The 21,822-nt window shown below is 40.7% G+C and overlaps 1 protein-coding gene across 9 annotated transcripts in view; it reads right to left on the bottom strand.

Moving 5' to 3' along the window:
- Positions 1-21,822, bottom strand: part of PNPLA4 (patatin like phospholipase domain containing 4) — a 110,209-nt gene that overhangs the window by 34,850 nt on the left and 53,537 nt on the right. For 8 of the 9 annotated variants that reach the window (XR_011025901.1, XR_011025902.1, XM_068265616.1 and 5 more), the window contains one exon: positions 3,357-3,422. Coding sequence is in view for 7 of the 9 variants with exons in the window: in XM_068265616.1 (XP_068121717.1) it covers positions 3,357-3,422 (66 nt within the window). In the remaining 2 variants the exon portion in view is untranslated. The remainder of the gene's footprint in view (positions 1-3,356; positions 3,423-21,822) is intronic. The other variant, XM_068265615.1, reaches the window with a different exon arrangement.

Here is a 21,822-nt window from a genome sequence, read left to right as displayed (position 1 = left end):
TTGCACACTACATGCAATTCCAATTTTTTATATGGCCGATTTTATGATTCCAATTAAAAATTGTAGCAGCATGCAGTATTTTTTTTTTATCAAAATCAAAAATAGGACGTATAAAAAAATAGGAATCGCATGTAGTGTGCAAGAGGCCTGACACATATCAACGCATTAAGTGCAAAAGGACTCTATGCACACTAACGCATACCAACTGATTACGTGTACATGGGCTCTAAGACTCTGTGTCAGTGAACCAAAGATAGGGCAGTAGTTGCAGTAACAAAGTATTAATCTTACCACGGGGGGAGGCGACTCTCAGCAAAGTTCCTTAACTTGTAACAATTTGATGATGCAAACATATAACTATACCCAGACTGACTTGCAACCCTGTTTGTGGACCCATGCATTAGTGAACAACTTTTGGCTGAAAACTTACACAGTCTCAGTATTGCATTATGCTTTTATTAACTTCCTCCAGGGCAGTATTACATGATAACGACCCCAAACACACCTCCAAGACTAACACTGCCTTGCTAAAGAAACTGAGGGTAAAGGTGCTGGCCTGGCCACGTATTTATCCAGACCTAAACCCTATTTTGCATCTCTGGTATTTTCAAGCAGAAGGTGGAGGAGCGCAAGGTATCTAACATCCACCAGCTTTGTCACAGAAGAGGTTTCCGGTTGCAACCCATCAAGCTTTAGTGAACTCAATGTCCAAGAATTAACCACTTTGCAACTTCTGCTACGCTTTTCTAAGTCCTTGTTTATAAACACCTGCAAACACATGTAAACACTTGGTTCTGTTTTCTATTTTTAGAAAACGGAGTTAGTATAGCACCATCTTGTGGTCAAAAAATAAAACTACTTCAAAATACACCATTATACGCTTACCATAGAAAAATTAAATGATTTTCATTATTTTTTTAACGCCTTCACTCCTAACCCAATATAAAATATCATCATACATTGTAATAGGGACACAATTTAAACATTGTAATAACCGGGACAAATGGGCAAATAAAATGTGTCTGTTTTATCTACAATAGCACATTTTATTTTTAAACTACAATCGCTGACAGCTGGGAAATGGTGATTTTTTTTCATTTTTTCTTCTTATGTCCTGTCAAATGCATAAAAAATAATAACATTCTTAGCATAAACTCCTGCCCAGAGAAAGCCTAGTTTGTCCCACAAAAAATAATATATAGATCATTTCAGTGTGATAATTAGCGATACAGTTATTACCGAATGAATGTGAAGAGCTTTTGAAGGGGAAAAAAAACCTGTGGTAGAGAAGTGGTTAAAGAGACTCTGTAACATTAAAAAGATCCCCTGGGGGGTACTCACCTCGGGTGGGGGAAGCCTCCGGATCCTAATGAGGCTTCCCACGCCGTCCTCTGTCCCACGGGGGTCTCGCCGCAGCCCTCCGAACAGCCGGCGACTGTGCCGACTGTCAGTTCAATATTTACCTTTGCTGGCTCCAGCGGGGGCGCTGTGGCAACTTTCGGCACGAAAATAGACGGAAATACCCGATTTCCGTCGGGTCCGCTCTACTGCGCAGGCGCCGGAAACTTGCTCCTGCGCAGTAGAGCAGACCCGACGGCGATCAGGTATTTCCGCCTACTTCGGCGCCGACAGCCGTCAGAGAGCCTGCGCAGGAGCCAGGAAGGTGAATATTACGTCACCGCTGCACGGAGGGCTGCAGCGAGACCCCTGACGGATGGAGGATGGCGTGGGAAGCCTCATTAGGATCCGGAGGCTTCCCCCACCCGAGGTGAGTACCCCCCAGGGGCCGTTTTGTCGTTACAGTTCCTCTTTAAGGCAGTGCTTGAAAATGATGTTGGGTACACAAAATATTGACACTTTGGGCACAATTTTGACATTCTTCACTTAGGGGGTACTCACTTTTGTTGCCAGCAGTTTAGACATTAATGGCTATGTATTGAGTTATTTTGATGGAAAAGCAAATTTAAACAGATATAGGGCTTGATTCACAAAGTGGTGCTAACTGTTAGCACGCCTGTGAAAACCCCCTTAGCACGTCTAAATGAGCTTTTCGCGCACAAAGCTTTAGCGCGCAAAACTTTACGCGCGCACTGCACAGAGCGCAGGGCGCTCCGCGCGAAGTGCCCATGAAAGCCTATGGGTCTTAGCGCGCAATCTGATTGAGAAAACCGGTGTTAACCTACTTAGCACCCTGGTTAGCATGCCTAAAGACTTTAGACGTGCTAAGTAGGTTAGCACCGCATAGTGAATCAAGCCCATAGACGCTGTTTACTTTTTTTTTCAATAAAGTGACATAGTAGGGAATTAGAAAAAAAAGTACAAATATATTTCCAAGTACCGCATACTAATTAATACAGTATAAGGGCCTGTACACACTGCTGCGCTTGCGCTGCGTTTTTAAAAGCGCATGTGTTTTTAAAATCGCAAGGTCTTTTGAAAAAGAATGAAAATCGTGATGACTTGTACACACTGGTGCAATGCATTTTTAGAAAAACGCAATCGGAGTGCCTGCTCCGCTTTTTTTAAGCACAGCGCTTGAAAAATGCATTAAAACCGCATGCGCTTGCGTTTTTCCTGCGTTTTTCAGAAGTCAGTATCCCAGAAGACTCTGCAATTTCCTGATTCCTGTTGAAATGTAAACTAGAAAAAAACCAAAGGATTCTTTAGCCAATCAGCAGTTACAAGAAAAACGCAAGCGCATCAAAAACGCAGGCAAAAGCGCATGCGTTTTTAAAAATGCATACGATGCGTTTTTAAAATACATGCACTTCTGATTTTAAAAACGCATGCGCTTGCGATTTTGCTTGCGTTTTCCAGTGTGTACAGGCCCTAAGACTGCAACACTATTGGTGGCAGTGATAAAACCAAGAACAGATCCCAGTCAGATCCCACAGCAGTAATCCAGATATCACTGTTACTATTAGTATTCTATTTTTATACAGTATTATTTAGTGTGGGGCACTGTGAATTATATTTGCACTTTTTATATAATATTCCCATAGTGGATTCATGAATATATATATTTTTTTTCCTTGCACTATGTCACTTTAGTGTCTTGCTGCCCTCAGCAAATTAATTAATTGATTGAGATCAATACGAACAAGGCTGATTTGTTAGGGAGTCTTCTGTATATGTGTTTACTTTCTGTTGTGACCATGTATTATTTGCATATTGCACATAATCCTTTGTCAGCCATGGCAATATGTATGTTGTAAATTACTGCCAATGATGGGTTATAGCCTTGCCAAGGTCCATTTCATAAATGGCAGTCAACGTCTTTGTCATATTAAACCAATAAGAATTCTATGTATTGTATAACATAGTGATGAGGCACGTAACAGTTGTAGTTTCCTTACCTCACCTTTATACTGAACAGCCTTCATTCCAGCATAAACGGGCACAAAACAGCTTGCCAGGAGTACCTGAAATAAAATAATTAGAACACTTGTTCTAGTACAATCCGTACACCTTCGGCACTGCTTTAACTAGAAGCTTAATTTTCTATCGCAAATGTCAGTAACAATAGCCACATTTAATTTTTTATTCCAACCTTGTTAGCAATATTATACATTTGTAAAATCATGCACTGTTCTTGTAAGAAATGATTACATTTAAATTGGCTTACACAGAATACTATGCAATGACTTCGCAATGGCTTACAAACTATAACAATTTAGTTCTGACATGCTTTATGATTGGAGGTGATGAACCTCACCAATGCCTTGTTACATAAAAGCCATGAAAAAGTAATAAGCTGGAAATTTCACTCAACTTCTTGAGTCCCTTTTTAGTTGCTCTCCTATACTTGTTAGCAGCTGAAATACATTTTTTCCCTCTGAGTTAAAGATGCATTATTCAGGTTATGGTGATGTTAAAATATATAGTTAACCTAGAGTTTTGACATCTACACTGTAATTCCTTCTAAAAGCAATGCCTGTATTAATGGCTTAAGAGCAGTCTACATTTCTACATATGATCATACAGAAGTAACTACACTCTGTTTCTGGTTAATGGCTAATGGGGGTTGAAATGGGATGAAGCTAGAGGACTGTAATCTATAATTCTAAGCTCATTAAAATAGTATAAAAAGACACAGGGTTAAAACAATGATCAAAGACAAGGATATACTGCAATGTGTACATCATGCACCAATGTCCAGAAGTGAAGAACTGTCAAGTGCAAAGAACAAAGTTCCCTAGTGCATAGCATTGCAAGCCTGAAAAGGATACTTAATTGCACAGAGAATAATAGCAAAGAACCATGTCCCCAGGCTGCTTTTGATACAAGAGATGAACCCTGGCACTAATATAAGTTGGGGAACTTAAAGGGGATATGCTATCACAGTATAGTAGATACAATAATTGACTTCATTTTAGAATCTTCTATTTTCCCTCACTTATCCTATGAGTTCACTACTTTTTTTTTTTACAACTTGGCAACCACATGCCACGCATGCAAAGGTGCAAGATGTTTGATTTTGTAATAATTTACCATTGCTTTTGCCTGGCGACAGCCTAGTATTTTCTATAAGTACTTCAGCAACAATTTTGTGCATATGTCCCTGTTTTACGGCACAGAAACAGGCTCTTTAATCAAATACGTAGAAGCATGATGGATAGTGAAATGAACCACAGCCAACAAGACACAATACAGTACAGTACAACTGACAAGATACTTCAGACGCATAACCCTTATGTTGAAAATGTCCATAGGGCATAGATATCCCTCTGGGATCGGCACTTGGTCTATTGGGTGTCATTTCGGGGACAAGTTCAGTACAGACAGGTCACCAGCCTCAACATTTGCAAAAAGATAATGTAATTCTTGCAATTTATACATTTTCTTGAAAATAAGAACTTCGTTAAAAATGTGTGTCAAGTTGGGTGTTGGATATTGCTGTTAGGTAGAATATCATTCATTTCATAACAGTGATATACTACTTTCAGTTGCTTAGTGCCTAATTCTAAACCCTCCCAAAGCAAATCAGGATACTTTTACCTGACACTCCCGTAGCCGCATGCAACTGTATGCAACTGTAAGTGCTTGAGTATGCAACTGTAAGTGCTTTATACAAATCTTTTAATACATTTGTGAACGGCAGTGCCAGACCCTTCCTCTCTTAGCATAGACAACAGTGCATTGGGGTGGGGAGGGGGGGGGGAAATATCTCAAGCCCATATAGTTTTGTAAATATTCTTATTTATGAAAAAAAAATGTTTTCACAAATATTATGCCAAAATGTTAATGGCCATGTTCACTCATCACTAAAAGCAAGACAATATATATCACGTAATCAGTGCAAGATGGCCAGGCTAAAGCTGTTTCCTGTGTCTCCAGAACTGTAATAATATCTTTTTTTTTCACTGAAACTAGACTTTATGGTTGAAAATCAAGGATATTGTAATGTAATTCCCATGTAAGGCAATATGTTAAAGAGCTAAATACAATGACAGCTATACCATATCTCTTCATGAACCTTTTATCTTGCGTTGTTTTCCAAGCCTCATCTCTGGAGCCCATCTCCATTGGTCTTAGTGGTGTGTTCCTTTCAGTGTAAGTTGAAAGCAGTAGGTGGCCATGTTTTCCCATATTACCGTTAGCTGACAAGAAAGTAATTGCCTATGCTGGATACTGAAGTAACTGGACCAGCGGGTAAACATCTTACTGTTCTGACATCAAAATGAAAAGCCAGAAACAAGCCTTGAAATAAATATACTGGGAATTCTTTTCATTAAATATTTCTTATTTAATGCATCTGGAAACATCTTTGTTGAACTATAGGATTTCAGCATTTGTGTATTGCTGTAAGGCTGCCTCAAACCGCAGTAAAATATTAATATTTATGCATACGGTCTATTGTTTTTCTTGCACACATACGCTAATTTTAGCCTGAATATTTATCAACAGCTCACACTCAAAAAAATTATTATAATGAACTATAGTAAAGAATAAACATCTCAAGAAACAAAAAGGTGTAGAAACTTTTTCCTATCAGATTATCAATCAGCCTAGTACAACTTAGAAGGAACAATCCTTCAGAGACACTGAGGAAACCCTTGTCAGCAGATCATTAATAAATTAAAATCCAAATACATACAGTACACAAACACACATTGTCATAATACCGAAAATAACAGTAAAATCATATATGTAATATGCTTGAACGATTTTAGGAAAAGATTGAATTGCACGATTTCTGTCAGAAATTGCAATTTCGATTTGATTCATGATTTTCAAAATCAAGCTTTAGCATGTGCCTTATCCAGACTTCCTCTGTGCAAAGGAGGCGGGGCGGAGATGTGATAAATCCTAAGCCCAAACTCAAATAGACATGGGGCCAAAATAAAAAAATTAGACCAAGTCAAGGCCAACGGGGGTGGGGAGTTATCATGCCACTCCCTTGTCTCCCCATGTGGCATGTATTACTATGGGGGGGGGATATAAAAGTCATGTCACAGAGGCTGTGGGGACAGTTAATGTTAGGCATGGGATAAGTAGCGTAAATTTAAGCCGGGGGGGGGGGGAGGGGGGTTGCGCTGATACACATGCACACACCTAATTCTTCATCTTGCACTCAGCACTCACTGATGCACACACACACACTTCTCCATCTTTCAGCATTCACTGATACCCACAGATGATCGTACAGCACAAACTGATATGCACACATACACACTTATCCAGCACTCACTAATACACACATCCTGCAGCACACACTAATATGCACACACAAACACACTTCTCCAGCACTCACTGATACACACACACTTATACACACAGAGATACACAAACAGTCACGCACTTCAGTCTTGCTTACTCAATCTCCCCCACGCTGTGCAGATCCACATGCTCTCTTCTCTTGTATTTTGGCAATGACAACTTCTGGAAGGGGGGGGGGGGGGAGGAGAGAGGGAATTCCTTCTCTGCTCCCTGCTTGCATGCAAACTGCTGAATAAGGGGGAGGAAAAGTCAGACCAGACAGCTTAAATAGCTGTTGTCTCTCCCGGTGGTCTGCATAGCTGCGGCATTAAACAATCAGCGGAGGAAATGAGTGTTTGCCACTGATGCGAGTGCGAGAGCCTGAGCCTACTGCTGGGCTGATGACATAGGAAGAGGAGGAGTGGGAACAAAGTGGAAGGAAAGATAATAAGCTGCTGCGGGGAGTCAGTGAGATCTGCTGCTATTTGTATACAAAGCTGCGCACAGCGGGAGGGCGCAGGTCCGGCGGAATATCGCCACAAACCGCCACTGTGGCGATCACGGAATCATTGTTTCCGTGATTGCAATCGTTCAGGCCTAATGTGTAAATTTATTTTTTTCCCTTTAAAAGTAAAGAATTAAGTTAACTGTTAATCAATTTAGAAAATTACAAACATGCATCTGCTATTGCCCAGAAGAGAATAACAATCGATACCTTGGGTTCTGTATTCTGGACTGATGTACAAACACATCGCTAGCTTCCTGTTACTATGGAGGGCCTCTGTACACACATAAGATTCTCAGCAGAGGCGGTTTGTAGTGTCTGCCTTGACTGAGCTTAATCTAACATGCCGTAAACTTCATTATGTCACTTCAAAACTGAAGGAAGGAACAGGCAGGCAAACCACTGACAAAAACATTACACAACTTTACTAGCAATCCTTCAAATGACACTTGCACAAGCTACATTCGGATCATTTCAGGAATAAGTTGTCAGCATGTATAGTCAACTATTGCATTTTGTAATTAGTGACAGCAAAATAGCAGCATAACAAGGCATAAGTAGTATAAAAAGCTTGGAGATGGCTAGCAGTGCAGGCTGTGCATACTTGCGTAACCAAACTCAGTGGTGGCGTTATGGAACTAGGCAGAGACGCATGCAGCAACACCCAGGGTAGTGTCCATGGCCTGCTGTCCTAACTGCCATTTTGTCCACATTCCTGGGACCTCATCAGAGGTTTGTGGTCCATCGTCCCCATTCAGCTATGGCCATGTTAGAACATCTGACATGGGGCCTAATGCCAACGCTCATTGACTTAATTATGTGCAGTAAACTTTAGATTGTAAGCCCTTGACAGGCTCTTTCCCCACACCCGCTGTGTGTCCTCCTTGATCTTGCGACCCCACCAATGACACCCTTCCCATGGACTAACTCGGACTTGAATTGCTGGGTCTCTGTAAAATCTTATGATCTTGTACTACCTCTCTGTCTGACATCCCTTGTTAACATTGTAATTATTGTCCAGTGCTCTGTAATATGCTGGCACTTTATGAATAATAATAATAATAATAATAATAATAATAATAATAATGATAATAATAATATATTCATACACATTGGAACAAGGAAATTAAAACAATTCAAACAAATCCATTCAATTATTTGATAAAATAATTGGCTGGACAATTGGGATATGTTAGCATTTGACAAAGGCCTGCGTGCTGAAACGCTGTGCGGTTTGTGGCTAGGTTACCACTAATAAATTAAGCTATAACCACAAAATCCAGGAGGAGACCCAGTCTGCTTATTCTTTGCGATTGACTTCGCACATTTGTGTTTGCTGGTTGACTCCATGGTGTCTTAGGGCCCATTTCCACTAGTGCAGTGCGATTTTTTTTGCAGAAAAAGCATAAATGAATTCGCATGCAGATGCGCATTCATAAGCGTTTGTATGTGAATTTTCATGCAAGTTCGCACGCGTTTTCGTGTATTTTTGTAAGAACTCGATTTTAACCATGTCAGTGCCTGGGCGCTTTTACATTAATTTTACACGTAAACGTATGCGAATTCGCATGGAAAATTCGCATAGCGAAAACGCATGCCAATTTCCTATTAAATACATTACATGCAGATCGCACACTAGCCTTGCGGTGTGCGAATTCTGATGGCTCTGCTGAGCAGATTTTTTCTGCACAGTCCACCGCACAGATTTCCTGACAAGTGGAAACAAGCCCAATGACTATTATTGGCTATGCGAAACTGCATGCAGATTCGCTCAAGTGGAAACGGGCCTCTTAATGGTTGGTGGTTTGAGCTCAGGGGCCACTTTTTCTTTCTGCTTGGCTGGACAATTGCTTCATGCCTGGCCTTTGACTACACTCTTCACACTACCACTCTTTATTTTGGCACATATTTAAATGTAATATTTTTCTTAGAACTAGCCTTATTTTGCATGTTTTTTGCATGTTTTGATCTCCATGAGGACCCATTACCCTACAAGTCCATGGGCTTGATTCACTAAAGTGTGCCAAGTGTCAGCAAGCCAGTAAAAAGCCCCTTAACACATGCAAAGGCACTTTCACGCGCACCGGTGCGAGGGATCAGTAACAGCTTTAGACGTGCAAACTACTTAGCACCCTAGTTTGCACGTCCAAAGCTTTTAGGCATGCTAACTAGGTTAGCACCCTTTAGTGAACCGAGGCCCATATGTTTTGCCAGTGCAGTCCTTGTACTGTTGACCATTTTGTAATACCTGTCATACTTATGTTATACTTCCTTTGTCTTACGCATACATATCTTTTAATTTTATTGTAAAGTGCTGCAGAAGACATACACACTACATTAATCAATGAGAAATAAATAATTATACACATACACACACACTCATTCTAGTACAGAAGTGTCACACACACACACACACACACACACACACTTAGGCCTGGAACCCACTGAAAACCGCAAACGCAAAACGCAACCGCTAGCGTTTTGTCTGAGCGGTTTGCAAGCGGATTCATGCGCGTTTTTGGTCGTGTTTTGCAACATTGTATTTTTTTCCCCAGCGGGTGCCTAGCGTTTTGCGTTTTGCGTTTTTATCCTGATTGGTCCTGTGAATTATTTTTCATTTTGTTACAGTGTGCTTAACCGCAAAACGCTAGCAAAACCGCTCAGTTTAGGTTTTGCTGAGCGTTTCTGCTAGCGTTTCAATACTTTACATTGAAGCGCTAACGCTCCCAAAATGCTGCAGGTCCTGCGTTTGCGTTTCTGGGAAACGCAAACGCTCCTGTGGAAGTTGCCCCATCCATTAACATTAGCCCAGCGTTTTGGCAAACTGCTAGCGTATCGCAGTGCTGCCAAAACGCTGCCAAAAGCGCTTCTGTGGGTTCCAGCCCTAACACAGAGGTCCTAACACTACAGGGACACAAACAATGGGAAATTTTCAAACTAAGTGCAATCCTTTTAATCTTTTCAGCAATCGCTGCACTGTGTTTCAATGACAATTTCAGCTGTTATATGCCAACATCTATTGATTTAACAGTCATCATTAGTGCCTAACAAATCAAAGGTCTGACAATATCTGCAGCAGTACTGCTTCTTTCCTTTTCCTTTAGTAGCACAATTGTACTGTGGCTACATTAATTTTTTTTTTTTAAAGTGTCTCACTGGGTTTTGAATGCATTACTTTACACTAAAATACACAAACACAAACATACACACACAAATAAAACATATACACTTTCAGAACTTTTAACATTTTAAATATAATTCTTAAACAAAGACCTGCCTGTCAGTCCTCCTGATCCTTTGCCTCTAATAGTTTTAGCCATAGACCCTGAACAAACATATGTAAATCAGATGTTTCTGACATTATTGGCAAACCTGACTAGATTAGCTGCATGCTTGTTTCTGGTGTTATTCAGATACTACTGCAGCCAAATAGATCAGAAGGGCTGCCAGGAAACTGGAAATAATTAGGACAGGCTCCATATTCTTCTCACTTCAGTTGTCCTTTAAAACAGACCTGAAGATGTATTAAAAAAAAGTTTCACTTATCTGGGGCTTCTGCCAGCCCCCTGCAGCTGTCCTGTCTCTCGCCAGTCCTCAACGATCCTCTGTTCCCCCGCACAGTGCAGTTTAAGTTTGTAGACGCGCAGTAGATATTTACTTGTACTGCACCTGCACCGGACACTCGCGAACGAGGATATGAGGATGTGCGCGGCCAGTGACTGTTGACTTGTAAGTCGACGAAACTGAAACTGCACTCTAGCAGGGGAATGGAGGATGGTTGAGGAGCGGAGCGGAACAGGGCTGCTGCAGGGGGCTGGCAGAAGCCCCAGGAAAGTGAAACTCTTTTTTTTACTACATCTTTAGGTCCGCTTTAAGGTAAAAGTTAAATATCCATTGTTTTTGGTTTTCCAGAGCAATCTGATTAATACTATTCCTCAGAATGTAACACAATCACTAACAGATTATCAATGAAATGATAATTGTCATTGCATGCTGTGATTGTTTAATTATGTGTTTTATGGTTTTATGATTATACAGTAATAATGAGTTTTAGTATTTGTGTGGTTATTTTTTTTTATTAGGTGAACAGTTGGGTGTCACAGTGGCCCTAAGCATTACCTTATGTTATTTTTTTTGCCCGCATAATTCTGCCTTGAACCTCCTCCTTTCAGATAGAACCAGTTTATTACTTACACTTTTTTAGAGTACTAGTTTGAAATATTTTATATTTGGGGCACCTCCAGTTGTTTGTAGTTTTTTCTTTAGGAATGAGTTGCCAATTTCACCACAGTTTGGTATTTTTTTGTATATGTGCATATGTATTTGTGGGTGGGAGCATGGTGGGTGGGTGCCTAACTGAACAGAGAGGATGTCACTGTCCTCTTACTGACACCAGGATCTGTACATGAGCTGTAAATCATCCTATCCTGCTGACCTTTGAAAACAAAAACCTTACCTTATATGTGTTGCTCTTCCTGTTAGAAACATGCTACTAGAGTTATCCAAGAGCCCCTTTAACTTTTCTCTTGAGTTTCTACCCGGATATCATTTTTCATCTAAGCTAAAAAAAACAACTTTTCAGAACTTAGCAATACAAAAGGTAAAAAATGAATAATAAATTCATGTTGAGTAATTTCATGCTGGGTGAGAGCTTTTAAAGATATTTTAATGCAAAGGTTTGAAAATCTCTCCTTGAAGAAAATTCACAAGAAAAGTTAACACGATATGGGTCAATGGCCCATATGTACTGTATTTTCTGGCGTATAAGACGACTGGGCGTATAAGACGACCCCACAACGTTTCCAGTTAAAATATAGAGTTTAGGATGTACTTGCCACATAAGACTACCCCTCTTCCAACGCACGCCAAATAAAAAAAAAATATATATATATACTGGTGCTATGTATGAACAGATACTGGTGCTGTTCTGTACGTGGCACCTCGTATATAACAGTATATAGGGGATTGACTGGTTGGATTGGTCAACTCTCCCTCTCCCTAAGCGGACTGGTCAACTCTCCCTATCTCCAAGCGCATTGGTCACGTCTCCTTGTCTCCCTTTTTATCAGAGCGGTATGGAAGAATAGATATGCAGCATAAGTGGTGAGCTCCCTCTCCCCCACCATATGTGGCAACCTCTGAATCTCCAGCACCCAGTAATTAAACATCAGCATGTTGTGTACGTGCATCACGTATCAGCATCACGTAAACATCAGCATGTCACATACGTCCATCGCATATCAGCTGTCAGGCTTCTCTGGCTAATTTCTATAGGTCAGACTGTATGCTCATATGACTGACTTATACTCAGCCCTAACACTTGCTTACAGTCAACTCTCCCTATCTCCAAGCGGATTGGTCACGTCTCCTTGTCTCCCTTTTTATCAGAGCGGTATGGAAGAATAGATAACGCTGTGCCCATAAAACATGCCTCTGTCACCCGTCTGGCCCGCCCTTGTATCCTATTTACCAACTTCTCTGCCTCTCAGATCTCACACATAGTTACATAGTTATTTGGGTTGAAAAAAGACATACGCCCATCAAGCTCAACCAGAAAAAGTACAACACCAGCTTACTCTCTCACATATCCCTGTTGCATAGTGCACCTGCACCGCTTCACTACAGTCCTCAGCAGCGGGATCTGAGAGGCAGTAACATCAGAATAAGAATCAGAATCAATTTATTTTCGCCAAGTAAGTTTGCACCTACAAGGAATTTGTCTTGGCAGTTGCTTAACAAACACAAACAAAAACAATACAAGGACAGACAGTGTGAATATTACAAGTTAAGGACATTAAATGTATAGTGGCAGTAAGCAATGTGAGAATTGTTCATGTTTAGTTCTGTGCTGATTACTTTCAGTCCTAGCAGCTCTAACGTGGTTCAGCATTAAGCATGGCTACCGCTTGAGGAAAAAAGCTGTTCCTGTGTCTAGAGGTTTTGGTAGCGATTGACCGGAATCTTACTCCTGAAGGCATGCGCTGGAAGATGGAGTGAGCTGGGTGAGAGGGGTCAGAGGCAATTTTGGTTGCTCTCTTTCTGCACCTGCTAGCGTAAAGATCCTGCAGGGGAGGTAAGCTACAGCCAATTATTCTTTCCGCTGTTCGGATGATGCGCTGCAGCCTCACCTTTTCTAATGCTGAGCAGGAGCTGAACCATACAGTCATAGATGATGTTATGGTGGATTCGATGATTGCAGTGTAGAACTGCACCATTAGATTTTGAGGTAGGCCAAACTTTTTCAGCTGCCGTAGATGGTACATTCTCTGTTGTGCTTTCTTGACAATAGTGGCAGTGTTGTTGTCCCATTTTAAGTCGTTTGAGATCGTGGACCCAAGAAACTTGAATGACTCTACTTGGGTTATTGTGGATCCATTTATGGTTAAGGGGAGGTGCTGGGGGGGAGATCTCCTAAAGTCTATTATCATCTCCATAGTTTTGAGAGCATTTAGGCCAGATGGGTGTAAGAGGCATGCTTTATGGGCAAAGCGCAATATCTTTCTTCCACACCCTGGCCGTCCCAGACCTTGCAGCATAAGTGATGCACTCAGTAATTAAACATCAGCATGTCATGTACGTGCATCACGCATCACGTATCAGCATCGTGTAAACATCAGCATGTCACGTACGTCCATCGCGTATCAGCTGTCAGGCTTCTCTGGCTAATTGCTATAGGTCAGACTGTATGCTCATATGACTGACCTATACCCAGCCCTAACACCTGCTTACAATCCTGCCTAACAAACAAAACTACACAACCCTGCAGGTAGATGTAGCATACAAACTGACATATAGCATTCACCAAACACAGCAAGGAAATGCAGATACAGTATAATTAAATAGTCACCTGAGGCCTATGGACTGAGGCAGTCCAGACAAAAGTATAATCACAATTCAGATGCAAGGTCAAACAGGCCAGGATCAGGGCAGGCAGCGATCATGCAAGGTCCTTAAGTCGATAACAGATGATCAGAAGAAGAGTAGTCAGGTTCAATCCGGGTCGGCAACAAGGTATCAGATCTGCAAGAAGCTTGGTCAAGAGACATATAGGATCTGCAGCAAGACAAGGCACTTGGTGTGAGTGCAATCTCAGATACATGCCCAGCATAGGCTAAAACGGGCACAGACCAGAGCGCTCAGCTGATTCAAATATAACATCCCACCAATTGGAGTTCAGCGTGTCAGCAATCAGCTGACATGCAGGAAGACATGTGACTACTATTGCATAGACGGAGCGCGCACTGAGATGCGTCCTCCGCCTGCCACCCTGCACGTCTGTGAGTCAGCGGCAGGGCCGGCGGCGGCAACCTGCCGAGACCTTACATCAGCATTGCGTATTCCCCGGCATCAATGTCAGTCGGCATATAAGACGACCCCCCACCGTTCAGAAGATTTTCAACGGTTAAAAAGTAGTCTTTTATACGCCAGAATATACATAATTTACGTTTTCTCCTAAGTGATAATTTCAAACTTGTCAATAAAAATTTCTTTTAAATCACCAGCAAGCGAGAAAATACTTCAAATAATTTTAATTGTACTTTTTTTGCCTGCTTTTTGGTACTTTTTCAATTGCGAAGTAATGAAAAGTTATTCTAAAAGAAGATAAAAAATTATCTCCTAGGAGAAAACAAAGGAGAAAAAGTGAATTGCATGTGAACCCATATGTCATAAAATGGTAAATATGGTATGGTAAATACAATAAAAATACCATATGATATATTACAGATTCAAATCCTTATGGATGCAGTAAAAATAGAAATTGCAAGAATATCTCAAGATTCCATCAGTGTTTAATAGCATTCCACATTACACACCATAGTTCTTAGCACTTCCAAAATTACCATAAGCACTTCTCAATAAACACACTATGGCCCTTATTTTTTAACAATAAAATACATTAATTTTTATAAATAAAACATTTAACTTTTTCTCCTAAGTTTTCTCATAGGAGATAATTATTACATTTTCAGCACTGTAAAAGGTACTGTCATAATTATATTCTTGCGTTCTGGTGACTAAAAAGGCATTTTATTGATAAGGAGTGATAACAGCACCTAAGAGAAAACTTATGAAAAAAAGGCAAATTAAGGGACTACAGTATAAGTCTAATGGGAGGGACTGCAAAATAAGCCACTCCTATTTAATTTATAATTTGTTTTAAGAAATTCGTTTTAGTGGTTTCTTTCCTCCACTGAATGATTTCTATTCCACACAAGTCCTGGAGTATTTTTGAATTATGACTAGTTTCTTGATGCGTTGAGGACTTTACCTCCATTGTTGACAACCATTATTGTGGCACAGCTGGGCCCCTCATATCTGCAACTTTTTCAGGAAAATCTAGGCAGGCATTGAATATCCTTGCCTAGGTAATGTCACCTGATGGAGGCTCTGGGGGCTTATTTTCTAATGAAACAAACTGTTTTCTAGCAAAATAAAATGGATAAATCAAATAAAATACTGTTAGCAATTATTGTTATAAATTAACACATTTTAATGCAAACCTGTAATGAAAGCGATGAGTTTGCTTTAAGTTGTATCTGAGAAATGTGCAGAATTATGGTGTACTGGTATTTAATGTGTAGTGACCTAATGAACGTCAACAGGTACTTGATGCATATTACGGAGTATAAAGCATTACAACACATTGGGGAGTGCTGTTACACACTATAAAAGGGAGTAAGGACATAGGAAAAAATTAATTCTGCATCATTCTGGTCACAGGAAAATAAAAAGTAAATTGAGCTTTTTGAACAATGAAGAACAAGTTCATAGAATGAAAGTTAAGGTTTAAACAATTACAATGGTAAGGTCAATGTGGATGAAAAAAAGGAGTGCCTTTTCCAAGATTTCCAATTAGGGAGACATTAAAAAGTCCAAGTGCGAATAAATTACTTGGAGCATACTGTACATAACCACATAGTTAAGAGCAAGACTGCATTTCTTTTATGACTACAGCTGCTGAACCCTATTGCCTTCTACTTATTCCCATTACGCAGAAAATTACAAAAACCCACTCTACTGTAGAAACGATCATTTGCTGCTTATAATAAGGTTTTAAAATTCAACTGGCAAAGGGATAATTCAAAACGGGTTATAGGAGTGTCTCCACAAAGTCACCTATTCTAAAGGACTTACTATAGATCCAAATTCTGTAATCACAATGAGCGATATTTTTGATAATGAAGGCCCAGGAGCCACTACAAGTAGCATATCAAAGAGATATTAGAAAACAAAGCCCACTCTACTTCCCTTTCACAATCAGCCAAATAACTTCTAAAACACAGTTTTAAAAAAAAAAGCTCTTCCAGTAATATACTGTACAAGAGTCATACACAAACGAACTGCCATGTATATTTATCTGCAACACGATATATTTTTTCTGCGTAAACTTACTTTCATCTGTCTGGTTAAACCAGCACTGGGCAAACTACAGCCCGCCAGCTAGGTGCGTTGTTACTCTGGCCTGCCTATAGGTTCCTCCCCTTTCCTCCTCCCTCCCTGCAGAGTTGAAAGCAGACGCGGGGGAATTGAAACTTACCTCATTTACTGATTCAAGTGTCGTGTCTCCATAACAACAGGGTGCCACATGACGGGACATCGGGACATGCCAGCCTAGTACACGCTTGCAGCCAGCATGTAATACACTGGCACATCCCAACGTCATGTGTACGGTTGCCAAGGAGACGCGACACGGGAAATGGTGAACGAGGTGAGCTTAAAATCCCCCCGCTACTCGCTCATAACTCTGCAGGGAGGGAGGGGGTCGGAATTTAAGGATTGCGGTCCACAACTTGCAGCCCAGGCCGCTTAAAGTTTGCCCAGCCCTGGGGTAAACTCTTGTCTCTCCTCACCACTTGTCATGTGACTGCAGAGCAAACATGAAGCTTCCCCACCCCAATTCCTCAAACCCATATGTGAGAAGTGTGTTACTACTGCAACAAAGGGATTGACCTTATAAAATCCATGTAAAAAGATAGAACAACATTGGCTCAATTTATACGTGACCCAAGGCAAAATTCCCTAAGGTAAGTACAAAGGCAAGTTCATGCTAGATCCACATACCTCTGTGCGCTGTTCCTCCTGGTTTCCATAATCGCTTCTTTAAATTTTTGACTTGAGACTAACTTTGAATTTTCAGACAGGAAGAGGCAATTTTGCTGCATGTTCCCTCCTATCGCCCTCCCACGCCCTCCTCTTAAGGGGAGTGGCAGGGGGTGGTGAAGAGGAGAGTATAAGCGGGTGAAAGGAGGGAACATCTCAACTTACCTGCCTCTTCCTGTCTGAAAATGTAACTGTGTACTTACCCATTTATTATACAAAGTCAGTTGGACTCTATAATTCCGGATGGTATTCCTGGATTCCCCAATGCAAATAGAGAAACTGATTCTACTAAACCTTGCTATTGAGCATGTATCTGGAAAAGGCAGTGCAAGCTTGCAACACAATACAAAGGGAAAACTGCATCCACACCAGCAGGCAAAATCAGTACTCACTTTTATTGGAAATCAGCATAACGTAAAATGCAAGTATGCTTCAGCCTAAACCACAACCTTAATCATGGCTAGAAACACAGTGTAACACAACAACATAAAAAAGAAACTAAAAGTAGCTACTTCCACCAGCAACAGGTATCTATTGTGAACACCCAGAGGAATCCATTCAGATATACCGTAATATTTCCATCACAGAAAGGCACACTACTGACCGCAAAGTAGGAAAATACAAATGCTATAAAATTAAAATATATGCCAGTGTGCAAATAGTCAGAGAATCAAATCTCTATCTCTCCATATCATAATTAATTGGTAACTGAAAAATGGGCCCTGTGTGCATGAACAGATAAACTTTGAAAGCAGACAGTGAATATTAGTCTAAACCGTTTCCACTAATAAGTGGAGGCAAAATGGATTTATTCAAATGTCATGGATTGGAAAGAATTCTCTGTGGCATCAGAGGGGGAAATCTACAGGGAAAGTTATGTGTCCAGGAGAAGTACTGTACATGATCTTTAGTTTTATTATTGATTTAGTATTTAAAAAAAGCACTGACATCTTCCACAGCACTATAGAGTATACAGTGTATATGCCACTATCTATCTAATCCTTAACATAGTCATATGTCCATTACAGTCCAAGGCAAATTTTGAGAGAACTTACTTCAATTATGATTTGAGGATGTGGGAGAAAATTAGAGTGCCTGGAGGAAATCCACACTAACACAGGGAGAACATATGAAATCCTTGCAGACAGAGTTCCTTGCTCATATTCAAACAGGGGACCAGGACACAGGGACCTTCGCATATAGCACCAATATTACACTCCATGCACTTTTGTCTTTCTCTTACTGACTCTCTGTTAGGTAAAGTTTCGTTCTCACCTCCACTAGTGTTGGCTTCTCAGATAGCAATAAGAGCTGTTGTATGATTAGATTCAACCATTTATTCACTGTGATATGTGTGGCAGGCCTTTCCGCTACATTTTATGTCAATGTACTACACTGTTTCTATCCATGATTAAGGCCATGGATTACACTAAACATATTGACTTTTATTGGCATGGACATTTCCAGTAAATGTTATTGCTGATTTCACCTGCTGGAGTGGAGGTAGAATTTCCCCTTTGCATCCCTGATTATCAAATAGGTATGGTTACATTATTTATAAACTGGGTGCTGCATTATTTAGGTGGTGAGAATCAGGAGACATTTTTACAAATACAGTACTTGGTTTTAGGGGTCCTGATTCTTCCCAGCCTCATCTATGTACTCTACCCCTAACCTTACCCCTATGAACCACCTAACTCAGAATGAAACCTCATCCATGACACTACCACTAATAATTATGATCATAACCTAACGTATAATTTTATTATCTTCTAAACCCTGATGCCTATTTCTAACATGTTTCCCCATCTGCAGCCTTACTTTATATCATTCATTAAATACTAATCTATCCCCTGATCTAATGTTAACTCTATCTTATTTATAAACTTTTTCCGAACCCCAACTAAAGACCCTGGCCTAAGTCTACCCTAAGTCAAGAAACAATGGCCCATATGAAATTCACTTTTTCTCCTGAGTTTTCTCCTAAGTGATATTTTCTTACCTTGTCATAAAACTCCATTCAGACTCCATCAAACAAGAAAATACTTAATAATTTTAATAGTACATTTTTACAAACTTGTGGGTACTTTTTCAATTTTAAAATGCTGAAAAGTTCTTTTAAAGAGATTAGAATTATCTCCTAGGAGAACTCAGGAGAAAAAGTTAATTTCATATTGGCCAATGGTCGAGCCAATGTTCAAGTTTTTTCCTAGGAGATAAGTTTTCATCTTCTCTTTACAATAACATTTAAAGTGAACCTCCAGACTAAAAATCGACTCAGCAGCACTGAAAAGACCTAGTGTTTCTTTAACAGTTTCAAAGCATCATAACTTTGTTTCTCTTATACAAGCCACATTTTTAGCTGCACAGAAGAAAACTGCCCGGGCATTTTTCCCCTGATTCTGTGCAAAGCATGATGGGATTTCTGATGTTCTTGTTCTGCTGTTTTGGTGTAATTTTTTTTTTTTACATTTTGAATTGGACATTTGAAGCCTAGTGTGTGCAGCTGGGAGGGGTTATCCGTACACAGGACAGTTGGAACTGTGTCTCATGCTCCCTGTCACCTCCTTTCAACCAAAACGATGGCTTCTCCCATGACAAAGATGGCAGCCCCCATGAATCACAAACATTTGCCGGTTCTTTTAAAACAGGGTGGGTAAGAGATTATATTACCTATCTATTCTCATTAACATAACTAATGTAACTTAATGGCAGTATGTTTGTTTAGGCTGAAGTTCCCCTTTAAGCAATTCACAATTAAAAGTACCAAAAAGTAGGTAAAAAAAGACCATCAAAATTATTTGGAGTATTTTCTTGCTTCCTGGTGGTTTAAAGGGCATTTTATTGATAAGGGTCCATATGCAATTAGCTTTTTCTCCTGAGTTTTCTCCTAAGTGATATTTTCAAACTTGACAATAAAATGCCTTTTAAATTACCTGCAAGCAAAACAATACTTACTTGTACATACTTACGAGTACATACAGTACTTTCTCACCTACTTTTGGTACTTTTTCAACTGCAACGTTCTGGAAAGTTATTCTAAATAGAAGATGAAAAATGATCACCCAGGAGAAAACACAGGAGAAAAAAACGAATTGCATGTGAGCCAAGGGCCCATATGCAAATCACTTTTTCTCCTGAGTTTTCTCCTGGGTGATATTTTCACAACTTGTCATAAAATGCTGTTTAAGCCACCAGCACACAAGAGAATACTCAAAAAAAATTGATAGTACTTTTTAACCAACTTTTGGGTACTTTTTCAATTGTGAAATGCTGAAAATTTAGTTTAAAAAGAATATGAAAATGATCTCCTAGGAGATATCTCAGGTGAAAAAAATTAATTGCATATGGGCCAAGGTGTGAAAATACCTAGAAAACTCAGGAATTAATTGCATATGGGTCTATGAGTCCTCCTAAACCTCCTTAATCCTAATCTCTATGATTTATTTTTAACTCCTACAATGTACGCACTTACCTATCAGCTTTGGCAGCAGGTTTATCTGAAGGCTCATTTTGCAGCTTTGTGTAATAGCAGCAGCGGCGAGCGGTGCCGCCGCTGCAGCTGCCTCCACGGAGGGGACCTGGGGGACGTCGGCTGCGGCAAACGCTTCCGCCGCTGCCGCCGTCTTGGTGCTCCTGCCCGTCTTCTCGGCGTGTAGGACGCAGAGGATGGGGCTTTCTGCTGCACACAGGGTCGCTGTCTTGCGCAGGCGTGCGCACAGACAGGACCTTTATTCTGGGAGGAGAGGCGTCAGCTGACCGGCTGGTCGGCTGACGTCAGAGGAGTCCCACGGCGCCCGGGATTGGCTGATTCTAGGGGCATGCCAGTGGGGTCTCCTCTGCTTCATAAGCCTCCGGGCTTCATTGTAAGAGTGTCTGTTGTCGTGAATACTTGCGTGTTAGCGCGCAGACCTTAGGCTAGTTCCCTGGTGTTGATACTAAGGATTTTACACCTAGTCTAGGATATTGCTGTATTGCTATTGTTACTTGTAGACTAGTTCCTGGGTGTTGATGCCACGGATTTCACACCCAGACTAGGATATTACTACTGTATTGATCTCCTGTGTATGACTCTTAGCTATTACCTCTGACTCTTATCCTGCATTCTGATCCTGTACTTTCGCCCATCTGTCTACCTGTTGCTAAACCTCTGTCTGATTACCGTTTACTCTCGTCTCCCGATTTTGTACCGATACGTACCTCTCTGTTACCGACCCTTGCCTGCCTGACCATTCTACTCGCCAGTGGGCCCTCGCCACTGGTGAGGTGTGTACTGCGCCAGCTCCGCTGGTTAAGCAACTCTGCTAGGCTATAGTTCAGCCTTAATTACCTGCTCACTAGGTATCTGTCATTTTAGTATTACTGTATCGCTTAGGGTACAGTACAGTTTGACTCACCCGCCCTTTGGGTGTTCATTTGCCAGCAGTATATTCTGAATCACCCGCTCCCCGGGAGATTCAGCCACTTCAGTATTGTTCTCCAGATTGCTGGAACTTGTACGCTAGTGCACGCTGCGT

The sequence above is a fragment of the Hyperolius riggenbachi genome, chromosome 2 (genome assembly GCF_040937935.1).
Source record: "Hyperolius riggenbachi isolate aHypRig1 chromosome 2, aHypRig1.pri, whole genome shotgun sequence".
In the NCBI taxonomy this organism is placed as follows: domain Eukaryota; kingdom Metazoa; phylum Chordata; class Amphibia; order Anura; family Hyperoliidae; genus Hyperolius; species Hyperolius riggenbachi.
The sequence above is the reverse complement of the archived record's forward strand: the minus strand, read 5'-3'. Positions and strand labels throughout refer to the sequence as shown.